At 35.5% G+C, this 25,100-nt stretch overlaps 1 protein-coding gene across 2 annotated transcripts in view; it reads left to right on the plus strand.

Moving 5' to 3' along the window:
* The first annotated feature begins 6,080 nt into the window (after positions 1–6,080).
* Positions 6,081–25,100, plus strand: part of LOC132294485 (nuclear pore complex protein NUP160) — a 48,642-nt gene continuing 29,622 nt past the window's right edge. Inside the window, exons 1-12 of one of the 2 annotated variants that reach the window (XM_059792361.1) lie at positions 6,081–6,530; positions 9,772–9,904; positions 9,994–10,258; positions 10,647–10,707; positions 13,145–13,302; positions 13,653–13,738; positions 19,061–19,165; positions 19,289–19,386; positions 20,865–20,985; positions 22,705–22,887; positions 23,040–23,232; positions 23,340–23,911. In XM_059792361.1, the coding sequence (XP_059648344.1) occupies positions 6,322–6,530; positions 9,772–9,904; positions 9,994–10,258; positions 10,647–10,707; positions 13,145–13,302; positions 13,653–13,738; positions 19,061–19,165; positions 19,289–19,386; positions 20,865–20,985; positions 22,705–22,887; positions 23,040–23,232; positions 23,340–23,911 (2,184 nt within the window). In that variant the 5' untranslated portion in view covers positions 6,081–6,321. The remainder of the gene's footprint in view (positions 6,531–9,771; positions 9,905–9,993; positions 10,259–10,646; positions 10,708–13,144; positions 13,303–13,652; positions 13,739–19,060; positions 19,166–19,288; positions 19,387–20,864; positions 20,986–22,704; positions 22,888–23,039; positions 23,233–23,339; positions 23,912–25,100) is intronic. The other variant, XM_059792360.1, reaches the window with a different exon arrangement.

A 25,100-nucleotide genomic window follows, 5' to 3' on the forward strand; every position in this document is an offset into this window, starting at 1 on the left:
AGAATGTAAGATTATTTATTTAATTGTGGCCCACATGATTTGAACATGTAACATATTACTTTGAAGCTAAGTAAATAGATATCAATTAATTATTCTTGGTCAACTTATAATTACTTTTTTGGTAATTACTTATTGGAGAAGTGTTTTCCTTCTCATTCCTTACTTTGATGGAAAGTATAATTATATTACTAAAAGGAAAATTGGTCATCTCTCTGCCTTTATAAAAGTGCATATATTCCATCAATTATGTACGATTATTGGACAACACGTAAAAAGTTATTGTATGCAAAATGCCAAGAGAGAGAAACAGTTTCCGCCTTTGCCTGTTGATCAGAGTTGCAGATTGGTTTGTGATTAAAGGATCTGGACATTGGATTTAATTTCAACAAGGTTTGATATCGTGAATAGAGGTATGTATATCTAACTATATTTATTTATGCATTATAATGATGTGAAATTCTAAGATCTAAGGTTTTATGATACCATATGTAAGCTCTAATTAATTTGTGGTATATATCTTGTTCCTCACTGTTTATTAATATATATTACAGTACATGTGGTATCAGAGCCTGTAGTTTTGGAATTCATTATTTTTCTATTATACTTGCATAAATAATATGTTTAAGTTTAAATTAAAATTATTTAATTTTAATGAATCGAAAGTTTTAATAGAGATCCATACCAGATCAAATTTTGTCTAATTCACATGGAGTAGCGTTTTTCTTATTTTGGATTTACGGATCTGTCTGTATTATTTAGTTTTGTTGATTAATGTTAAATCATGCCTCGATTTCTGAACTTAATTGTTTTGTTGATAGTTATATAACTTATATATATACTACTGTTATGAGACAAATAAAGCTGCTTGATTTTCGTGCATATGATGACAGAAATTGATAGTTTATATATATAAATATATATTATGAGACAAAATAAAGTTGTTATAATTTTCGTGCATATGACAGAAGTTGATAATTGTATATTTAATATATATATATATATATATATATATATATTAATTATATGTATTAGTTGAAAGTTAGAACAGAATGAATTTTTGTTTACAATTCCGCTGCTGGGCAAATCGAGGTTCATAAATTATACTAATAATGTCTTTTTTATTTTGTTTTGTACTTAATTGAATATATTTTTATTAATATATATTACAGTATATGTATCTATAAAATTTAAGACACCCACTAGTAATTTAATTAATTGACTTTGTAAATTATGAGTGCATAATATGGTGGGTAATTTAATGTTGAATTTATCACTAGATAATTTAATATTCATATTATTGAACGGTTGGTAACTACCAAAGTGGCCTAACCATAATGATTAATGGATATTAACTTTAGTGATAGACATAATGTAATATTTCATGAATAATGATGCTTATAATTTTTTTGTAAAATTCATGAATATTGGGTTTATTCAATTATTAGAAATAATTTCTCAAAGGGAATTAATTTTCGAGTGATTAAATAAACATTAAGGGGTTGTATGTAATTTTTAATTGGGTAGATATAGGATATCCAAAGGAAACTTGCCTATTTAATTAATTACTGCATGAAGCTATATATAAATAAATACATCTAAGCATCATTTTTTTGTTGTATTTTGTGGTTACTACCCAAAGGGGTACCATAGTTGTACAATGTATTTATTTATTTATTTTTATATGTGTTGTTATCTCAAAGTATTAATGTTATGAGCATTTACCTTATTATGATTATTTTATTGCAATATATCTTCCTGTTTCAGTGAATTCGCATGCTTCATCTGTTCCAATTCTCAATGGGACTAACTTCTCATAATGGAATGAGCAATTTCAGTTCAGCTTAGGAGTGCTAGATCTTGATTTAGCATTTCAAAGTTGAACTGAACTCAGATGGCCTAAATCTTCAAGTTACTTTACCTTTTGTTTCTATTATATGTGAGGGTCCATCACTAAATCGATTAGCTCGGAATCATTTATAAGCTATCTAGCATGGACACGATACGACAAAGATAGGTCAATGCGTCAAATTTTTTAAAAATAGGATACGGATACAGCGTGGACACAACTACATATAAATATAAATTTTTATTTTTATATATTTATTCAGTAATAGTATTATAAAATTTTAATTCATTTATAATTTATATACTAAGAGTTGTTATGAAATGAATTAGAAAATGAAATTATGTCATTATTATAATGATTTTTATATCAAATATACCATTATTTCACTATTTTGTCATAATAATATTCTTATTATTTTCAAGATCACTGGGTAGACTTGTGTTAGAAATGTTCAGAAAGTGTCGGCAAAGTGTCTGAAAAGAGTAGGCGAAATGTCCAAAATAATAAAATTAATTTTTATTTATGGATACGTATATGAAGTGTCGATCACGTATTTGAGAAGTGTCCATCCGATATCTACACAAATACGACTCATTCTCGTATTTCTTAATTTAAAAGTCAACAAAGAGGGTCCACCACTAAATAAATTTGCACCAGTCATATTTGATCAACTATTTTAAAAAGCAACAAAGAGGAACATTTAATCAGATGTGCCAAATGTGTCTGAAGTGCATAATCAATCGACGCTGGCCTTTTTAAACCAGCTTTATCTTACTACTTGCAAGGCACTAAAGTTATGCCTGGACAATTTTTCATGATTACAAATTAAGCAAGTTTTTATTTACTAATTAATTTGATGTTGGTCAAAGTTTTCCAAACTCAAAGCGACAATTTTTCTTAATATGCTTTTATTATATTTTAAGTAGAGTAAAGTAGTCGGACAAAGAATCCATATAACATTGACCTTGAGACCCTATTTAAGTTAAAATGAGTATTGATTAAAGGTAAATCTAACATGTAGCACCAAATGTCACCCGAGTCATTTCATGAAAGAAGCTAACGGCTACGACGAAAGAGCAGGACCATTGAAAACTCAAATAAAATTTTAATTTTGACATTTTTAGCCTAATTTAAAAGTTTAAATCTTGTCAGATAAAAACATAAATATTGCTATAATTCTTACTCCAATATATATCATTGTTGTATTTACATTTACAATACGCAGGTATAACATCTATTACTCGGTATATGAAATTAAGAGAGAATAAAAATTCACAATAATGTCTGCTCGTTATTGATAAATATATGTGCACTTTCCTTACTAGTCATTTTGCGAAATGAAGTAAACACTAAATATTGTGATATCAAGATGATGTGTCAATAATAAGACCACTCAACAAATTGTGGGTGTCGAATCTTAGGTACTGTGTTGATTAAATTGCTAAGTTATTAAGATTATTTCCGTCTTAATTAAGAAGAAAAGAGTTTTGTTTTGTGATACTATTTTAATTGCAATGAAATTAAAGACTAAGGCCTCGTTTGGATTGAGAGAATTGGAGAGAAAAGAAAGGGAAGGATAGAGTTTAGTGTGTTTGGGTGGAGAGAATTGAGAAGAAAAGAAATGATTGGAAAAGATTTGGAGGGATAGGCTATCCCTCCAAATCCCTTCAACAGTGTGAAACCAAATCCCTCCAAAATTGACTGGATTTGGAGGGATTTGGAGAGAAATGGTTCTACTGACAAAAATAGCCTTGAGAGAGAGAGCTTGAGGAGAGTTGAGAGAAAGGGGCCGGCTGAAGCTTAAGAACGGCGACTGAACTGGAACGGCGACCGAAGTGAATATATATATATATATATATATATATATATATATATATATATATATATGTATCATTTCAATCAATCGTTGAAAAAATATAAAAACACCTGAAATTCAACACATATATTCAATACTGAATTGAAACAGCGATGAATGGAACTAAACTCAATCTTGATCTTGCAAGGGCCACAATCGGGCGACGAAGGCTTCAAGATAAGGGGAGATTTGAGCGTGGAATTGACGGTGGTTTCGGAGTCGATCGGAGAATCTGAAGAGTCGAAGGTGATAGAAGAATCCAGAGAGCCATGAGTAATTGTCCAATTCGCTTCGGAGCTCCATGAATTGACGTGAGATATTTCCATTGTTTCTACTCTCTCTCTCTCTATCTTTTGAATTTCGATTGGTTCAAGTAGGAGTGTTGTGACTTCTGAATTTTCTTCTTCTGATATAGGGCTTGAGTTAACGAATTTTCTTTTAATATCTTGTGATATATATCTAATAATAATAATAATAGAAAAACACATTTGGAAGATTGAACATCCATTTAGAGAGAGAGAGAGAGAGAGAGAGAGAGGGGCTGAGAACGAGAATAGAGATGGAGGCTATTGGGGGAGGTTGAAATGATTTGCCCTAGGTAAGATGAAATTAGGGTTTACAAAGGAAAAGAGAAAAAGGGGTAAGATGGTAAATTATTATTTTCTTTCTTTTCTTTTCCATTCATCCAAACAAAAATATTACCCATTCCTTTCTTTTCTTTCCTATCCATCCAAACATGAATATTATTATCTCTATCCCTTCCTTTCCTTTCTTTTCTTTTCTTTTCTCATATAATCATTCCCTTTCTTTTCTCTCCTGTGTATCCAAACGAAGCCTAAAAGTAAACTAAGTTTAGTGGAGAAGGTCTAGAGAATTGACTTAACCACTAACCTTGTAACAACGGCCAATTATATTCAATTTGGAAAAACTCACTCTATGTATAATTGTGAATCATGTAGCTAAAATTGTCTACCTAACTACACTAATCTAAGGTGTAGATCAACCCATCTTTCTTAATCATGAACTATCAAATGACTTGCTAATATAAATATAAACCATGAACACTACTGCATAACTATCATTCCCATAATCACATAAAATAAGAATGACATGAATTCAACCAAAACAAAACCAATTTTTAAGACAAGACAATGATTTCACTAAGATCATGTGTTGAACGTTAAAACCAATTGCAATTGGTACTACCAAAACAATTCTCAAAGTTATCCATTTATATACATATGCAGAAAATTTTCCAAAAGCAAATACAATTAAACCATGTTATTTTGGATATGTTTACATCAATTCCCTAAGAAGGTGTTTAGTTATTTGGATGTGGAATACACCATCTCCAAGAATTGTAAAATCTGCTCGAATTCACCTTCTTCAAGCTTCAAGCTTTGCAACAATGGTTATATTAGTGCTCCGTTTGGTAAGAAGGAAGAAAAAAAGGTGGAAAGATAAGAAGGAATCAACAAATTTCATTGGTTTGGTATAGAGAAGGCAAGGATAAAGAAAAAAGATGATGGATGAGTCATTCTTTATTCCTCACAAAATTTATTCATCCAAATATGGGCATAAGGCATGAAAAAAGAAACACAAGACTATTATAAATGTTTATAAATTAAAAAACTTTCCAAATAATTGTAACACTTTGTCTTTTCTTCACTCTTAACAAACAAAATATTATATTCCCTATTTTATTTTCTTCCGTCCAACCAAACAAAAAAAAAAGAAATAATACAATCTTTTTCTCTAAGAATATTTTATTCATCTCTCCTTTCCACTTAAATTTATTCCATTCTATCAAACGAAGCATAAAGCAAAATGATTGGTGTGTTTAATTGATTATTTTTAACAATAGAGGTCAGTGTATTATACTTAGGATTGCAACTCGAACATATTGGAAATTCAACCCTATATATAAAACCTTCGATTCAAGCCTAACCCAACATGACCTCCAATGCAACCTTTCCAAGCTGAAGGCACACATAAAAAAATTCGAAGGACTAAACTAAATCACTTTATATTAAACATGGTTGAACATATTATTTTTTGGCTGATTAATATACAATAAATCAAGGTTTCAGGAGAAAAATATTGAAAAAAATGAAGTTGATTATGATTATAAGCGCAAATAATATATGTTTAAGATTATTATAAATATATAAAAGTCAAATTCGAATTAAAAAAATCAGGCCCAGGCCCAGGCCCAGGCCCAACAAAAATTATCGCAAAATTTTGGTGAAAATGGGGTCGAGTTGCGCCTGACCCACCCAAATTGCACCCACTAATGAAGCTTTAATTTGACGCGAACACAGGACCCGTTTGGGAAGAAATATATCGAGTAAAATGAGTAAAAAAAAAATATATCGAGTCCCACAGTAGAATGAGTAAAGCAAAAACCTCCTAGCGCCAAGAGCCGCTAAACCCCTTTTCAAGAACTCCCAAATCTCCCTCCCCACTGCGAAGGGCCTCTGACAGCCTTCTCTCCTGTCCATCACAATATATATATAGAGAGAGAGAGAGAGTGGAGAGAGAGAGACAGAAGAGTAATCTTTGCACTCAATAATTGAGTGTGGTGTGTGAAGTAGGTCTTCCAATTTTGGTATCAAAGCGAATGGGAAGTAAATTGGATGGGACGGAAGTCCCCATCATCGGCAGCGACTCCGTCAAGTGGCTCGAAGTCTGCGTCCCTTCCACTCCTCTTTTGCCATCACCCACCGCCGCTGATCCTACTCCTGCTTTGCCGCCGCCGTTCTTCGCCCCTCCCACCCAAGACGCCGCCTCCTGCTCCGTTATCGGAAACCCTCCTACCTATCTCATTTGGTACTATATCTTACTCTATCTCTCATATATATATATATATATATATATATATATATATATATATATGTACAGGCGCATTTATGGAATGGAATTGTGTTTTGAGTTCTTTGATTTCTGCATTAGTTTGCTTTCACCAAATTATGCAAACTATTTGGTAGTAACAATCACAGTTCAATATGATATTCCACTTCTGTATTATAGGCATAACCCAATATGACCTGACTGGGTTTTTTGTTTGGATTTGATAGAAATGTAGGTCTCATTGTGATAATCACAATTTGCACCACAATGAACTGTTTCAACCCAACGTAAACCCGAGAACAAATCACTACTGCAATTACCCGCAAATCACTAACCAGAACTAAGACTTAAAACTTTAAGGTATTAACCCTGAGGACTGACCATTTGAGCAGCCCTGTTCTCTTACATATTAGCCGATTAGGTTATGATGAGTGATGACTTTTCTTTCGTTAAATTGATGTTAGGTTGTGAAATTTAATCATATATTATTTGAAGCTGATCACATCAATTTAGCACTGACATCATCTACTACTATGCTAAGTTTCCTTCCCTTCTCTTTTTTTTCCACCCTTTATTTTATATTTATTTTCTTGGCTTGAATTCCCTGATGGATGACCTATATTTGGGCAATGGATGTGGATTGGTGTCATTCTGTTTTGTGTTTTTTGTTGCCAAATTGGTGAAAAATAGAAATAAATGGCGAAAGTATGTTTGGTAATTTTTTGCACAGTATCGGTCCTGCATCTGCTTCAGAAAAGTGCCGTGTGAGATTTCTTTGTCCGATTATTGGGACTAGGGCTAATTAGCTTCCTTTCTTACCAAATAAAGGAAGTAAGAACGACTAAACTAAAGACTTTCTTAAGAGCTAGCTGAGTGCGTGTAATCTCTTATTTGAAAGCCAGTTAGGGGCTAGAGTATGGAAGAGTGCTGTTCCCAGTCGGATAGAAAGAAAGAGATGTTGGTAAAGCTTGAGGTGTAGAGTACTCTTCTAGAAAGAGAGAGACCGACCGATAGAGAGACAGAGCGAAAATAGGGATAAAATAACTTGTAGAGAGAGAGAGAGAGAGAGGAATTGAGAAGCTGTTGATGGAGAAGGGAAGATAGAGATCTCATTGATCTGTACTTCTGGTTGTTGCTAGTCACAGTCACTAGTTATCGGAGGTGGACTAATGAAATGTATAGAGAGAGACAGAGAGCGTGTGTGTGTGGCAAGAGATGTATCTGTTGGGCATGATCCTTTTAATAAGGCATTGTAAAGTGCGCAGTATTGAAGCCAAGTGTCCTTCTTCAATGTAAAAAAAGCGAAACAACCATTTTCTTGGTTCCAAATTTACACACGTGCTTTGTTTTGTGTTGAATTAAAGCAAAAGACAATCCACTTAAATGTTGTTCTTGTTGCCAATTTTACTGTAGGAGGCGTTTCGCAACAAGACAACACAACCCGAAATGAGCCTTACATTGTTACTCATTTCCTTTTTTTAAATTTTCCATAGAGATATGTTGCTAATTTCATCTTTTATTTTTATTGTGTAAGGTTAGTCCAATTTGGATTTAAATAGAAAATTCATGTTGAATTCATTATGGGGTCATTTGGCAATCACTTCCATTTTTCATTTTCGATTTCTTATTGAGCAGAAACAATGTTTTTGTTGTGCAGAAACATGTTTGGTAAAAAATTGTAAGAAAACATGGTATTTACACAGTCTTGCATTTAATTTTTTAAATTCCTGCTACAGTGGCATAAACAAGTAGAAGCGAATATTTGAAAAGTTACCAAATTGTTTTTTGCCACTTGTTTATGTTTCTCACTAGATCCATAGGGTAGAAATGATTGCCAAATGGCCCCTATAAAATCAGATTGAAATTTTCTAGGTGATAGAAAGGAGAGAATATTTGAAAAGTTGATCAATTGGAGCATTAAGGACCTCTTTGACAATCGTTTCCGTTTCTGTTTTCATCTGAAACAGAAACAACGTTTTTTGCTGTTGAGTGTGTTCAATAGATATTGAAAGCATGTTTGGTAATTTAAAATTTGTTGCAAGATTTTTGGAAGCAAAAACATGTGGTAAAAAAGTGTTGCAAGATTGAAAAACAAAATGGCTAGTTATAAAAATGCCATTTAGAATATATATATATATATATTTTTGTGGGGGGCGGGTGCTCATATTTACCTCCACAGTGCGAAAACATTAGGAAACGCCAATTTGGTGAATTATGATTTGGGCCACTTTTCGGCAACAAACGCGGTACTAATCAAATCGTACAAAAGTTACTAAACGCGTTTCAGTGTTTTGCTTCACTACGATGTACTACCTGCAACAAAAAACACAAAAGTGGTTGCCAAACAGACCCTAAGTTGTCTTGATCATATATTTATTTTTGGGTGCTTATTTTAGATTTAAATATTTTAAAAATGTGTTTCGACAATTTGGCGATAAAATTGACCTTTTGGACTAGTAGGAAAGAGAAAAATCATCGTAAAGTTTGTGAATCTGAAAGAGAATTTTCAGTCTTAGAGTTAAGTGTTAAAAGCAAAAAAATTGTTTCTCAACTGCAGTTGCATCTTTTGTACTTTCAAGTATCCAAGGGGTTGGACTAGTTGGAAAAGACTTGGGCCCTGGTGCCTCATGCAGCATGAGGTCTCAGGATCGATTCCTTCTCGGTGCAAACAATTCCTTGGAGAGGGAGAGAGAGGAGGGGGGGGGGGGGGGGTGAGTACCAACTAGGAAAAAAAGGAAGAAGAAGTGCTCCGCATTGCTTCCTTGTTTGCATGCATCAACACATACCAGGCATCTCCTTCTCTTTATAGATATTAACTCTATGTAAATCATCTGTCGTATCTGTCATTTTCGGGGTTCCTTTCTGTCGGCTTCATTCTTTCTAACAAGTTGGTTCTCAAGATATATGAAGATGAGAAGCAGTTTGTTGGAGGTGATGAAGTCCTAATTTAGACCTTCCCCTTTGTCAACCACCATCTTCTGCTATAAATTGTACACCTGCTTTTCAGAATTTTCCCTCTTTAATTAACGGTGTCACCTTCCCCTCTATCGTTGGACCCTGTCTTCCCTATTTTATCATGCCCACAAAACACACGATCCTATTATTGAAACATGGCTTGAGTGCTTCCATTGGTTGTGATGTCTAGGTATTGGTTTTTGTCTCTTTATCTTCTTCGCCACCTCAAATTGTAAAATGACCATCATTGACTCCTTTGCAACAGGAGAGTTCACAAGGATCAGCCAAATGCACTAGAAATAGTGGAAATCTGTGATTGTAAAGAATTTCCTAGCGTTGGATTGCGAATAGTATTTCCGGATGCACTGTGTCCATTTGCTTTTTTCTGCAAAGATGAGGTTTGTCTGGTCTCCGTTTTTTGATTTTTGGTGGAGTCAACAATATCATGTATTACTTTCAAACTTCTAACCTTTTCTCTTATTTTCAGATCAAATGTGCTTCTGGGAATCCATACTTGCTTTATGCATTAACTGTCTCTGGAGTTGCTTATCTTATTAGACTCAAAAACTTTTATAATTATGCATCTTGCTCTGTTTTCCCACCAAATGAGATCATAGAGTTGAATATCCAAAGTTATCCTCATTATGGAGGAATAACAGCTGTTGCAGCAATTTCGGGTTGTCTTGTAATTGGGAGAAATGATGGGTCCGTTGGTTGCTTTCAACTGGGCGTACTTGACCCTAGCCTTCCAGGTATGTGGCAATGTTGCACATTTGAGTTTTTAAATGTAAGTGCAGCTGATTACATATTTACTCTCCTTTTGTCTATCTATTTCTTCTACCCCCTTTTCCCCCCAAATCATGCAATTTTACATAAAGTTTTGAGTTTTCTTGTTCATGTAATTGCATCTGAGTTTAGGGGTATAAACTTTCTGGTTTGAAAGGCCATAAAATTGGTTATTTAACCATCTATTATTACAAAACTGTGTTTGTTTTGATCTGAGTGAAATTTGTCCTTTTACACTGTTATGTTTTCCCAATATTCTGGATCTTTTAAACAGTCATGGAAATTTGTACTTGGAACATCATTCTCAAGTCTTAACGTTTCACCTTTGTCTCTTATTGTTTCTTTTATTTGTAGGCTTTGTGCATGAGCTGCGGGAAGATGCAGGCCTTGGTCGCTTGTGGGGTTTCGTGTCGTGGTACCAATTCTTGTTTTGGAATATTATTTTGTGTCAGACAATATAGTCTCAAACATAATTTTTCTTAGTTCACATCTGATTAAAGTTGTTTTAGGAAGGTTGGATAAAAACTATAAAAGGTTCAGAGTTCCACTGTTTTAGATGGGACAGTGCATGCAATGATTTATGCATTTTGAAATCATTGGTTTTATTATAATTTGCTAAATAAAAGATTTAGAGACATTGGTTTCCTGCTAAATTCTGTGTCATTGTATCTCAACAACACGCTTGTTACATTTTGTTACAGACATCTTTTGTGCATGTTAGAACGCTGTCCTAATGTGCTTTCTACACGGTCTCATATGTTGAACATTGTGTCTTAAACACAATGCTTAAACATTGTGTCTTTTGATGAACTGAAAATGGAGACATGGGGATCTCTTTACTGAAGAGGTCTTTGTGGCCCCAAAATAGTATAGAGAGGATAAACACTGTTGAACACAAGGCAAGTAGCAGAAATATATCCTGTTTTTCCTTTTTTTTGAGGCATCTTCGCTTAGGACAGAAAATCCTTTGGGGAAATATTTTCCTTTGAGGAAAAAAAATCTGACTTTAGGCATGAGTCCACGACAAACTATTTCCTAAACTACATAAGAGAAGATATACTCACCCAAGGTTCATAATAGATTATTCTGAGATTAATGCAGTTTCAAGAAAGGGATATTTTTGAAGAAAAATTTCTAGGAGCTACTTTATGTCAAAGTAATTGGAATATAAATTAATTTACTTCCAAGTTTTAATAATATGCTAGCATGCTTCTTATGTATATACTTTGCAAGCATAGTTGCATTTGCTCTTCTAAACTTTAGAACAACACATAATTTTTGGTGAGTTAGAAGATGATATAATATGTGGATAAATGGGCAGAGATACCTTTACCCTAAGCTCTGATATGTCAGAGTACACGAAACCCATGACCAGAGCTAGAGGGGGAGCGATTGTCTTGAAACTAAATTAACTACTTACCACAGAAATTCAAAGTTCAACTAATTTTGAATAAACTGTAAATTTAACTTGAATTGACAATCAAGTAAAAATTAGTATAATGCAGAAACATAACAAGAATACAACACAGAACACCAACTTTTACCTGGAAAACCTCATTGGGGGTTAAAAGAGGACCTAGTCCATGCAGATTAAACCCAGAAGAAAGGTATTATAACACTAGGTGTCAGATTCTAAACCCTAGAATCACTTACGTTACCTCTCATTTGGACTCACGCCAGTTGTTGCTCCTCGAACACTGTTGCTTTTGATCTACGAATCTGCTCTTCTTGCGATTCATTGATCTCGTCTACTAGTCATCCACACTTTTAGGCTGTGTGAGTTGTAATGTGTTGAACTCCTTGATGCATTTGGATTATAGATGATTGAATACTCAATAACACTTGCCATCTTAATGCTTGATGATGAATGAAAGAAACAAAAAGCTCGAGCAATTTGATTTCTTGATTGCACTCTATGTGTGTGGGGGTATGCTTTTTAATGCTAGAGTATGCTTCGTGTGTTTCTCTAAAAACATAGGCCTTTCATGTAGTCCTTTATGCTGAAACTGACTTGGGTTTTATATCTTTGTCCGGTGAGTTTTGATTGATGTTTCGATCGCTCAAACTCCCTGCACTCGGAATACTTTTCCAATTTAGAAACAACCTTATTATGCATTTAATAACTCCCTGGAATCAAAACATGTTTGATGAACCTAAGATATGAATAATGATTAGAATGCATGAATATGAAACCCTAAATTGGTGAGTGCATATTTGGGATTTGAATTTATCTTCATATCCTTGTTGAATCTTTGAAATCCTCAAATTTCCCTTGGATTATGGCAAATCAACTAACTTACTTTTGGAAAAATAAAAAACAATCACGAAATCAAAAGTACAGACTCCTGTTTGAACGAAATTTGCCACTAACTTTTGAAAAAAAATAAAAAATACGAAATCAAAAAGTACCAACTTGTTTGAATGAAATTAGCTTACCTAATACATCTATTGACCTAACAATCTTGAATTTGAATGTTTAGAAGGGACAACTTAATCTTACTGGAGACTGAACATGATTAAATTTGTGGATACCTGATTCCAGCTTTATCTATTATTTCATTCTTCAACTGTAGGATTTGTTGATTTCTCCCTCGAGACTTCTTTATACAATGATTGAACATCCTGTCATAGAAACATGCCTTTAACCTTAAGACTTTTGTGTTGCCTTTACATCTTCAATTGCCTTGAAATTTTGTTCTTAATCCCTTATATTGAGGAGGTTAAACAGAATTGGATGTCCTGTTTCCAGTTTTGTCAGATATGCTCAAATATTTTTAATGATTTTCGGAAGCTGTATACATTTTTCTTATTCATTGTGATTATATACATATTTTCTTTAAAACATCATCCAGGAATAGGACTGTAGCTGCTGTGCAGGATTTGGTTATATCTGATGTGTATGGGAAAAGGCTTCTTTTTGTGCTTCATTCTGATGGGATCTTACGAGTCTGGGACCTTTTAAGTCGTAGCAGAATTTTCAGTCAAACCATTAGTGTTGCAACATTGGCAGGCAATTTCTATGATCTTTTATCTAATTCCTACATTGTTTGCAATTTCTACTATGATCTTCATATTGCCCTTATTGAGCTCAAAATTATGTTGAATTCCTAGAATTATCAGTAAATATTTTTTATAATTGGCTGGTTAAATAAGTCATTCGTGGAAGTTTGAAGGTCATTCGGATGTATTTGCTCATAATTTGGAAGATTGGTGAACTACCCATTTGCTTGTTAAGGGATAGTTGTGATTTTATTAATAAGACTGTACTTCATCTTTTTGAGAATCGTAGAATTGGGTAGTGAAATAGTATTTGCTGATTTTTTGCTCTTGTTTTTTCTGATCTCAATGTTTTGCTTTCAGGAGTGACATTGGAAAGGTTATGGGTCAGGGAAGCAGACAATAGCACCAGTACAATTCATTTTGCAGTCCTATATAAACAGACTTCGGTACGTGTCATTGAAACAAGCATTTGATCTTTAAATTATCTTTTGATGTGCAAAATATATTATATGCATTTTCATCCATGCTCTCTTTACTCTTTCATTTGCAACTTTGCCAATCCAGCCCAGTAAATTTTTTCCCTCGTTCTGATATTTTTTTTTGGGGGTGTGTGTTAATCGAGGCTGTCCCAACTCCTTTTGGGGCGCGACATAACTCTCTCTCTCTCTCTCTCGAATGGATCTTAAGGTTAAGCAGTGTAATAGATATGTAGATCAAGTCGACATAGCCTTGTAAGGTTTGATTTCATCTTGAAAATTTGCTCAGTATTGTTTTCCTTTCTTGTCAGAGATGGAGATTAGATGAATTTCTTTCTTGTTGGAGATGGAGATTGGATTTAATGGAAGAGATCACGATGATTTCTTGAATTGGTGATCGTTGTTGGTATATAACCGATCGCGAGCCAAGCTGAGCCTGAGCTTGTCGAAACTCTACTGAGCTGAGCTCGCGCTTGGCTTAGCTGAGCTCACCTGAGCTTGTCGAAACTCTTCCAAGCTGAGCTGAGCTCGAGCCTGGCTTAGCTCAGCTCACCCGAGCCCGAGTCGAGCTCGAACACTTCCTTGGAGATGACGAGCCGAACCCGAACAACACAACTTGGCTTGGCTCGGTTCATTTGCAGCCTATCCATGGATGAGAAGAGATTTCACTATAATTCCATATAGATGTTACAACAGTAGAGTACAATATCATGCACATGTCTTTTCACCAAGTACCACTCCACGAGCTTGCCTCCTCTTTACCAGTGTCACCGATGTTTTTTCTACTCTAGCAACCCATAAATTATCTCTACCCAATCAACTCCCTGTAGTCTCTCCATCTCATAAGTACCCACCCATAACTTAGGTACCTATTTATATAGTTTTAAACCTAATTTCTTGTTGACAACGATTACAATTCCTTGGAGCCCAAAACTTTTCTAACAAGAAATTTCCTAACAAAATACAACTTTAAAATATAAACCTGGCTAGACTAGGTATTTGAGACAAAATTCCCAATAGGCTCAAATTTTATCCAGCGAATCATTGCTTCCCACGACATTGATCAGGACAAGTCATTGCAACTTCAATATTGCACACAAACCAAAACACTTTTTAGGAACTTCCACCCATGGACCATTATGACCTGGTTTGATTTACGGACTTTAATCTAAGGCTCCTTACTTTTCGGATTGTATGCCAAGATGTCTCGATGCTATTGCAAAACTCTAATTGTCCATACTGTACGCTGCGCGATCAGTTAAACCTCCAAGGCTCCACCTTAACTACTTAAGCTCTATGCCATGTAAACTAGTTAATTGATTGTGAAACCTTTCACAACACGCATTGAGACTCCTTGTGTTTTTAGGATCTTTTTCACCTTTGGCTTTGATACCAATTTCTCGGGATCGAATGAAAGAAAATATATCAATCACACATAAACACAAGATATAATGTGTTTCGGCACAAACTGGGGTACATTCATGGATGAGAAGATATTTCACTATAATTCGATAGAGATATTACAACAGTAGAGTACCAACAGGTCCAACACTGTGTACATGTCGGGAAAAAGAAACACTGAAAAGAAAAATGCAACAGTCCACGATCGAGTCAATCGGTGGACCGGCTTGTCACCGCTCCACATTTGACCGGAGCGCATCGTCGGCCAACATCCGCTTCCCTTTCAACAATTTCAAGCACTCTGACTCTCTTTTCAAAGTCCTTTTCATCTTTCCCTCATAGTACTTGCTTGCTATCGGTCTATCACTCGTTTTTAGCCGTGGATGAAATGTATTGCATGGTTGGTGTTGCATTCCTAAACAACCCGGCTCGCAAACAACGCCTCGTGGTGCGACAAGGTCCGGACACGTCGGGGCTTTCACCTTCTTGGGTGCCCCCTTCCAGGGGACTTGGGCCCAGTCCGTCACTATGGACGCTTCTCCAAACTACAATTCGGACGATGGGGCCCTTCGATTTTCAAGCTAGGCTCTTCTTAGTTCGCTCGTCGTTACTAGGGGAATCCTTGTAAGTTTCTTTTCCTTTGCTTATTGATTTGCTTAAACTCAGTAGACAACACCACTTAACCAGGGGTCGCAATTAAGTCATTGTTGGTGACAGCACATCAAGGTCGTTGTAGCTTCCCGCTGGTGACATTGGCATGTATGACAGGACGCTTAAGGGTTTCTCAACCACCACTTGTTGTAACGTCCGTGGCCAATGAGTCATTTTTTGAGCCAACTGCGAATTGGGGCCATTGTCCACCCCCAACTCTTGCCACTGAGCGTGTTTGGGGCGATGCGATGTGAGACGCCCAGGCGGACTTGCCCTTGACTTAATGGCTTCGAGCGCAACTTGTGTTCAGAAACTCAATGTTCATGGGATTTTGTAATTTATACCAAGTATCGCAGTTCACTACCTTCTTCATCGATGCGAAAGCCGAGATATTTGAGAGTAGTTTTGTTTCGATAAAAGAAGATGCCACCTCGAGATCTCACTCACGGACGGGGCTTTGTGGGCTCGCTCTTTTATTCGTGTTCCTTGGCGCAGTTCACGCTGAAGTTTCGTAATTTTGCTAGGAAAATGCTTGCCTCCTTGTGAAAGGATCGACAATGCACTTCCCGTGATAGTAGGGTGTTAGCATCCCACTATTGTTATAACACATTCGCGGGTTGTTCCGCTGGGACGGTTCGACAATGATCCATTTGCAGGTTCAACTACAGAAGTCCTGTTACGACTTCTCCTTCCTCTAAATGGTAAGATTCAGTGGACTTCTCCCGTCCTCCCGATGTTGCCGGCAATGAACTGGCCACGTTGTTGCGATCCTAACACTTAACCGAACCGTTCATTTGGTAGGAGCGATTGGCAATGTATACAAAGGGTAGGGACGTAGATAACGTGAGCTGATGACTCGCGCTTACTAGGAATTTCTCATTGAAAATTTTGAAGATTAACTAGGCCTATCGGCCAAGGCTATAGATTCGTTGAATACATCACTGTAGTGCATGTGCGGCCCAGAACATCTATGGGCATCACAAACTTGTTATTGCCTCAAACTTTTGTGGCCTGGAAGGCCATAGTCCCTCTAAGAAAGCTAGCTATGGAGGGCACCTCCGCATAGCTAGTCAGTACGTTGATGTCTGGTTTGGTAATGGAATTAACCAGATAAATCGCTCCACCAACCAAGAACGCCCATGCACCACCACCCATAGAATCAAGAAAGAGCTCTCAGTCTATCAATCCTTCACCTTTTCACCACGTACCAATCCGCGATCCTGTTTCCTCTTTACCAATGCCACCGGTGTTTTTCCTACTCTATCAACCCATAAACTATCTTTACCCAATCAACTCTCTCATGAGACTACACCTGTCTCAATATCAGAATTCTCAACCCATAACCTAGGTACCTATTTATAGAGTCTTAAACCCAATTATTTGTTGGACAAGGATTACAATTCATTGGAGCCTAAAACTTTTCTAACTAGAAATTTCCTAACAAAATATAACTTTAAAATAGAAATCTAATTAGACTAGGAATTTGAGACAAAATTCCCAACACACACACACACACACACACACATATATTTGTTGTGTAGGAGAGAGCCTTTAGGAAGGGAACTAAGGTTGCCTGGAAAGCAAGCCCTATATTCTTTCATCCAAATGCAATTTGGAAGAGACCTTGCCTTTTCCTTTCTGCTCAGCTAGATTGATTTAGAAGTATATGGTCTCCCAAAAGTTGAGCTCTTGGTTAGTGGTTCACAAGTAGGTTAGTAGAAATGAGGTGCTCCGGGCTTAACAAGGAAACAGCCTCTCCGCAAGGGGAGGTAAGGTTGCGTACGCCCTCCCCAGACCTGCAATGGTGGGAGCCTCATGCACTGGGTTTGCCCTTTAGGTGCTCCAGGCTTAATAAAGCTCATAGGCAGATTTGTGTTTGCTTTGAAAACAAAGAGCGATAGCTGTTTGCTTTCAAAACAAATAAATAGTGACAGTTATCACCACCTCTTTATTCATTTTTCCATTTATGTGTTGTCTCGTCTCTTATAACTTGTGACTCTTCACCTTTGCTAGGACTAGTTGGTTTGCACTGTGAAGATTCATTCTGTCAGAAAATTTGTGTGATGGTTGGACTTAGTATGGAGGTAGAGCTTAAATTCATTAGCATGCGGCTTTCTGCTATCGGGGTTCCTTGAATTGAAAGCAATTCTGTAATGTATTGTGTCAAGGGTTTTTGCAAGGTTGGCTTTGGGTTATGGTGCTTTTCTTCACTTATTTTGTTACAGCATACAAAAGGTTTCTCTTGAATACTGTTCTGTTAGATTGGATTGTCTTGTGATTTCTTAGCGGTCTGAGAAAATCATCCATATATATATTTGGAAAATTCTCCCGGGTGGGAATAATTAAAGCGAGACCATTGTTGCTGTCTTGATATTCATGGTCGGCTTGGGATTGGAGGTATCTTTATTGATGTTGATGGGAAAAAAGTTGTTTTTTTCCCATGCTAATGGATTTTAGGCATGCATTGAGAGAGGAATCTATTGGATATCTCTCTGCCAGTGCTTGATTGAGATGGAGAGAGAGAAGGGGAGGGGGAAAGGAAGGATGAAGCTTGTAGGTGGTGGGTTTTTTGTATATATCTACATCCCTGCGCACATGGTGTTTTGGTTATCTTCTGAGGGAATTCTTGGATCTTGACTACATCCTTAGAGACGTGACTTAATTGAATTACTAGATAGGCTAAGGCTAATAAAAGTGCAATTTTTTGGCAAAGCTTAAAGCTTCTGCTACTGTTCCTATGGCATCTCATTGTGACGGCTTCCGAGGTTTCTATAGGTGTACTTTTCCCTGATTTCATCTTGCTCTTAGTTTGTCTCTGCCTTTCTTTTCTCAGAAGGATTTCTCATCCTTCTTGTTTTGTACTTCTCGTTTTACAGAGAAGGAAACAAACTTGTGAAAGTCCAAACATCTTCAGCAGCCAGTGTATATCATTGTACTCCAATTGTTTGGTTATTAAATCTTCTACAGCTGTTATGGAGAAGAGTTTTTACATTTGCTATCTAGGAGAGTTGCTTTAAATGTTTCTGTCCACTTAATAGATATATTGGCTTGTTTTGTTTTTAGTTTTCAAATCTGAATATGTTAATGCAGGATGTTCATTTTTAGCTTGTCAAAATTATGTTCTGCAGTTGATCCTAAAAGACCTCAGGATCTTTGTTTAAATGATACCTGAACTGATTTTCTTATTGTTTTCACAATTTTATCTTTGGAACTGACTATATTTTTGGCCCAAATATGAAGGAATTTATCACGGAGCAGATCAATATATATAGCCTCCATTTTAGCCTGGGGGATAAGACCATTTTGTTGTTGGAGCCTTCAATACAAACTATTCCTTTGGAGGAGGTAATCCATTAGAATGTCCTCCTTATATCTCTATCCATTAGCTTCTCCTCTTTATCCTTTTAGAATGATCGACCCTTTTTTTTTTACACTGTGTTGGATGTCTAACACCATCAATTTTGTTAGGGTGGACTCATTGATGTCAAGCTTACTTCTAACAAAATATGGATGCTAAAAGAAGATGGATTCATAATGCAAGAGCTGTTCGGTACAAATGTTAATGGGTAAGTTCCAGTACCTTTTACTTATCAGTTAATAATTAATAGTATGTAAATTTAATGTCCATCAACCTTGAAGCTAAATTTATATTTTAGGCTACCATGCCTCATTGAGATGAGCTGAATACATGCATTATATTTTGGCATTGATTAATGAACTCTTAAACTAGTCCATATAAATTTGACTATCAGTGATTCTCTTTCGCCTTTTTTCCCCCTCTTCTCTCTATTTAGCTTTGAGACAAATTTTATTCATTTCCCCCCTAAAATTTGCTGGTCTATATTCTCTTGTAATCATAAATGTTTTGACGAGTTATTATAAAGGATTATTAGATATGTTCTCTGTGCAGCGTTTCTTTTCCAGAATCACAAAAGGAGTATTGACTTAAGTCGTTGTTTTTAGTTATTTATATGGTTGTTCGTTTTATTTGTGTATATATATATATATATATATATATATTTACTTATCAAAAAAAATATATATATATTTATTTATGGGATTTCAGTCCTATACTTGGTTATAAATGCTTCTTTGTTGATATGTTTGAGGATACATATTTATAAAGAAAAGCTATCCTATGCACTAGCAGGAGTCTTTTTAGCAGTGCACCTAAATTTTTTTGTACTTGAGATACCCTTATTTAATCCGGTTTCATCTTATCGCATTCGATAAACAGCCCCAGTACATTGTGAAGCACCTAAAAATCTTAGTAAAGTCATCCACAATTACTCTTTGCGACGTCCTATACCGAAGTAGTGACGAGAACTTAATATTGTGGACATTGTAGTTTTCCTACAGTTTTTGAATTTTTTTTTTTTTTTCTTCTATTGTTTCAGTACTGCCCAAGAGATTTCATACAGAGAGATACAAAGATCTGGAATACATACCAGAAGACACTACCATGGATCTTTAATTGTAATTAAATAAAATATCTTACTCTTTCAAATCAATTTAAAGTAGCGCTCCATCTCTATAGAGAATAAGTACAATAGGTTCATGATTTAAAGAAAGTAAGAACAGCGAAATGGTCTCGAATGGATTATTTGTGCACTTCAAACAGACGGAAGAAGTTTGTAGTTAGTAGAAACATGGTGCGAATCAGTAGTAACTGTATATTTTCTAGTTTTTTGGGGCTACCACTTCCTCTTATTATAGGAACCAAAAGAATGGAAGTCCTATTTAAAGATTTTCAAGCAAGAGATTGATTAATCATTGATTGCTATGTCTGTATGTTCCTGGAGATCATGTGTGTTGGGAAGAGGTATCAGTTTGTGTTTCTAACCAAGGAAACCTAGATGAGGAGATTGATACAGGAAATTTATTTGGACAGGAAATATATTGTCAGGTTAAATATTAGCACATGTTTAAATGTCTCCAAAGTGGGAAAGGTAGTTGGATTAGTTTATATTATCACATATATAAATTTTTTTGAATAGTTTTGCTATAATTTTGAGCTTTATTAATCCGGCATATTTAATGTTAGGGGAGTAGCACACTGCTATTCTTTGCAGGATGCATTTGTTGCTGACCAGTTATTTCAAAGTCCTGAACATTCTTCCGATGATCTTCTTTGGCTTGCTTATTCAATATTTTCATCGCTAAAGGTATGGTGAACCTGTTGCTATGTTATCTGTGCTTTTATTCTTCTAGATTGTACTTTACATGACAGTTTTTCTAGCCTTTTAGTGACTAATGAACTTGTGTAAAAGCACTGATAGTAATCTTAGAAGTTGTACGCTTCTTTCACCTGTTAGCCTATTTGGTGGAAATTTCTATGTCATTGGCACAATTGATTGATTTAGGATTATTGTATCGTTTGGGTTGTTTCAAACACCGGCAGATGGCTGTTTTAGGTTTTCAGCATGGGGGTAGATCTTAATTTCTAAATTTAATTTGATTAACTTAGGTCAATTAAACATAATATAACCTTTTTCCAGATACTTTTGGGTCAGTTACATGAATCATATTTTTCCATTCTTTTCTATTAAGGCCGTAGCCTCTGTCACACCACAATCATCCACATGTTATCATATCTTTCCTTCCTAAGCCTACCCATTACCCTCAATATGGATAATGTCACTCTTCCTAACTAGTGCACTTAGTGCTCTCCTGTACACATTTATAGATCATCTTAATCTATTTTTTTCTCATTTTATCTCCAACTACTTCAACCATTTCATGAACGTGTTCATTTCTAGTTCTGTTACTGTACATTTATCTCACTTTTCACATTTCTGCCACACTTACTTTATGGTTGTGTTGTTTCTTAGCTGCTTAACATACTGCCCCATAAAGTAGGACTAGTCCGACAACTGTTTTATAGAACGATATTGGTCCTGGAATTTTTTTTTACGTAGCTACCTACCACAACCTTTCTCCTTTTTCCAGGCCTGGGACTGGCTGTGTGAGGATAATGGTATTAGAATACGAACCTAGAATATGACTTGGATACAACAACAACAACAACCAAAGCCTTTTCCCAACTAAGAATACGACTTGGATCTTGTCAACTATAATCATGCCCAGGTCGTAATTGGGTTGACATGAATGACATGAAAAATAAACGTGCTGTTTATGTGTTTCTAACTTAACCCTATAACCATTTATTGTTTTTGTTCACACAGAATGAGCGAAACCTGTATAAATTGTTTCAGAGGGGTAAAATAAATTTAAAAACTGACGGTCATATTATACTGAAACCCTAATTCTTAATCTTCAAACCACTTTTGAGTAGGGCTTTGTGGCTGCTGTTCCTGCATTTCCTCTTCGTAAGATTAAGTCTCATAATATGGATAACGGGCTCCATATTTTTAGATTTTCAGCCTCAATACCATGAAAGTAACCACAATTTCTTCTTTTACTTTTCATTTGTTTTAATTTAATGCTATCTAACTTTTAGTTGAGACCCAACTTTTGGACCAAACCCTCTCTCTGTAATGATGATTGCTTCTTTTACGTTTTACTCTTATAATCTAACGATCTGTTGCTTTTAGTACAAACACTTTTGGACGAAGCCCTCTTTCTATTTATATATGTATAGAATTATCTTTTCCCCCCTTTTCCTTGCATGTTTTGGTGTAGATAGCTACTAGAGATAATGGACGTTACCAATTTGGTCCATAGGCTACATCAATTTCATTGTTACATCCTGCTTAAAAGCACGTGAGATTGACTCAGCGCTGCTTACCCATGCAGCAATTTCAATTTATTTGTTGTTTATGTTAGGTTTGTTTTATTTCTCTGCAATATTACTGTTATCAAAAGGAAGGTTTTCAGATATTTATGTGTTGCTTACAGTGTTTCACTCGTGTACATTTTTGCAGGATCAAATTGTCCTGTTTTTATCTTCTATTTTCTTACGTAGGCTGCTACTTCCTGGGGTTCATCATAATGCTGTTCTCCGAGCAACGTTTCAAGATTATAATAAGCATTTGACTGATTCCGAATTTCATTCCTTAACTGTTGATGGGTTAAAAAAGGAAATCCTTTCACTTATAGAGCATGAGGTTTTCTTTTCTTTACCTTCTGCAGTTTCTCTACCTATTTAAGTTACTCTTCTTTCCCTTTGGTGCTTTTGAATTTCTGTTTTTATTATTGATTTATTTATATGTTTTGGGGTAGGGTTCACGTGAACTGATGACTCTACATTATGTACTAGGGTGTCTCTGAAAATCCAGTGTCAGTACTTTACTGCTGGAAAACCTTTTGTTCCCGCTATTTTCATAATTGGTGCAAAAATAATGCACCATTTGGTATGCTCATTGATTCATCTACTGGAGCTATTGGTTTAATCAGAAAAAAATCAATCTCTTTGTTCCGCCGTTTAGAGGATATCGAGCTTCTTAGCTACGGTATGTTGGGGATTCTTAGTTTTGAAGTCAACATGTCTCAGCATAGATTTTCGGACAAAGTTGTTTGTAGTTGTTCTTTAATAAGTTTTTGTATTCTTATGCTGCAGGTTCTTTTGATCAACTTGGCGATTTTATAAGCTCTGGGTTGGGTATTTCTGTTGATTCCCTTGAATGTGAGATTCTTCTTGAAGTTCTCCGATGCCTTAGTAATATCAGCCAACAGTTGGGCAAAGCTGTTTCGGCTATATATTACGAATCACTTCTCAGTGCACCAATTGTATCGTCTGAAGAAGTTGTTCCTCGCTTACTGAAGATTTTAGAAACTGGTCATAGTTCATCACTAGCAGCTCTCCATGTATCAGATCTGGGAACGGATATTGCTTGGGAGAAGGAAGTGGCAGGTCACAAAAATCTGAGGAAATTCTCTATAGAGATGTTTCTTTCTTTTCATGCTTTGTGCAATAAAGCTACCACGTGGGCCAAAGTTTTGAAAGTGATAGAGAGCTACTTGAAATTTCTCGTACCTTGCAAAATTATACAAAAGATTGATTCTGAAGTAGTCTTTAGTATCAACACTTCTCTGACGGTCCAGGCTACTTCGCAAGTTGCAAAAGTTATGTTTGAATCCGCATTGGACATACTTCTGCTGCTAAACTATCTCGTGAATGTCAGTGGACAGGTCAGTTTTTGTTTTTGGTTAAGTAAATGTCAATGAAACAAAATAAAAGTTATGTATATATGTTTATTTATTTATCTTATCTGGGCAGTGATTGTATTTTAATCCCAATGCTTATCTCATGATTACAGTTATTTGGTCTTGTGAACTGATCTGTGTAGAAGCCTTGAAGGAAGAAAAATTGACTTACTTCTATTATCTCTGGTGTACATATTGTTGTAATCTGTGGTTTGAATATCTAGGATAAGGGTTGGCTTTATGAAAATTTAAAGTCTTTCTTGCTTCTTATATAATTGTGTCAAAAATATTTAAATGTCTCTATTTCACAAATTGCTTTGTGAACCCCATCACAAGTTGGTGCTTGGGAGTCAAACTTGTCCAACTTTTGCTTAATTCTTTCTTAAAAGATGATATTTGCTGTTACCTTAGCGCATGTGCAATGTTTAAGCTTTTTCTTATGAGTTGACAATCCTCTTCATTATAATTTTGTTATGCCATGTTCGGTAGGATGATCTAGGGATGTCAATATGGCAGGGCACCTCTATAACATACCCACCCCGAAGAGGAAGATCAATTCCCAAGCCTGACCCGTTCCGCCCTGCATTAGAGTTGGGGCAGTTCAGGTCGCCCCACTATGCATACTTTTATATATATATATATATATATATATATAGTTTAAAACTAATAAAATCAAACTTGATTAAATGATTATAAACAAATGCTTAACAATCATAATCCATCCAATTACTTAGCTTTGTAGTGAAAATTTTAAATTATCTCCAAAAATAAAATCTTAAGTTATCTTGAAAAACAATGTAAAGAAAAGGCTCTAACTAACTTTCTCAGGGACGGGTTAAACTGACATCCCTAGAGATGCACAATAGTAGTAGCTGCCTCATTATTGTGGTTCAAGTTTGTTATTCCTTGCCGATTAATCTTAAATTCTTCGACAAGAATCTTCACTCACTGCATTTTACAAGCCTGCGTTCAAAATTTATCTTGAGCAGTAGATGTAACCATAGCTTGTTTCTTATTTTGCCTATTCACTTAAAATACACAATTCCATAATGAATACACTGTCCAATTGTAGGCTTTCATTCTAGGTATGTGTGGACCATGTAAATTAGGTTATAATATTTTGCCTTACATGGGGAAACTTGAGGTTTTGTAGAATAAAGGTTAAATTTGAGCT

This window comes from Cornus florida, unplaced genomic scaffold (assembly GCF_030987335.1).
Source record: "Cornus florida cultivar Cherokee Brave unplaced genomic scaffold, ASM3098733v1 CherokeeBrave_3.0.0_Hap2_Chr02, whole genome shotgun sequence".
Classification (NCBI taxonomy): Eukaryota; Viridiplantae; Streptophyta; class Magnoliopsida; order Cornales; family Cornaceae; genus Cornus; species Cornus florida.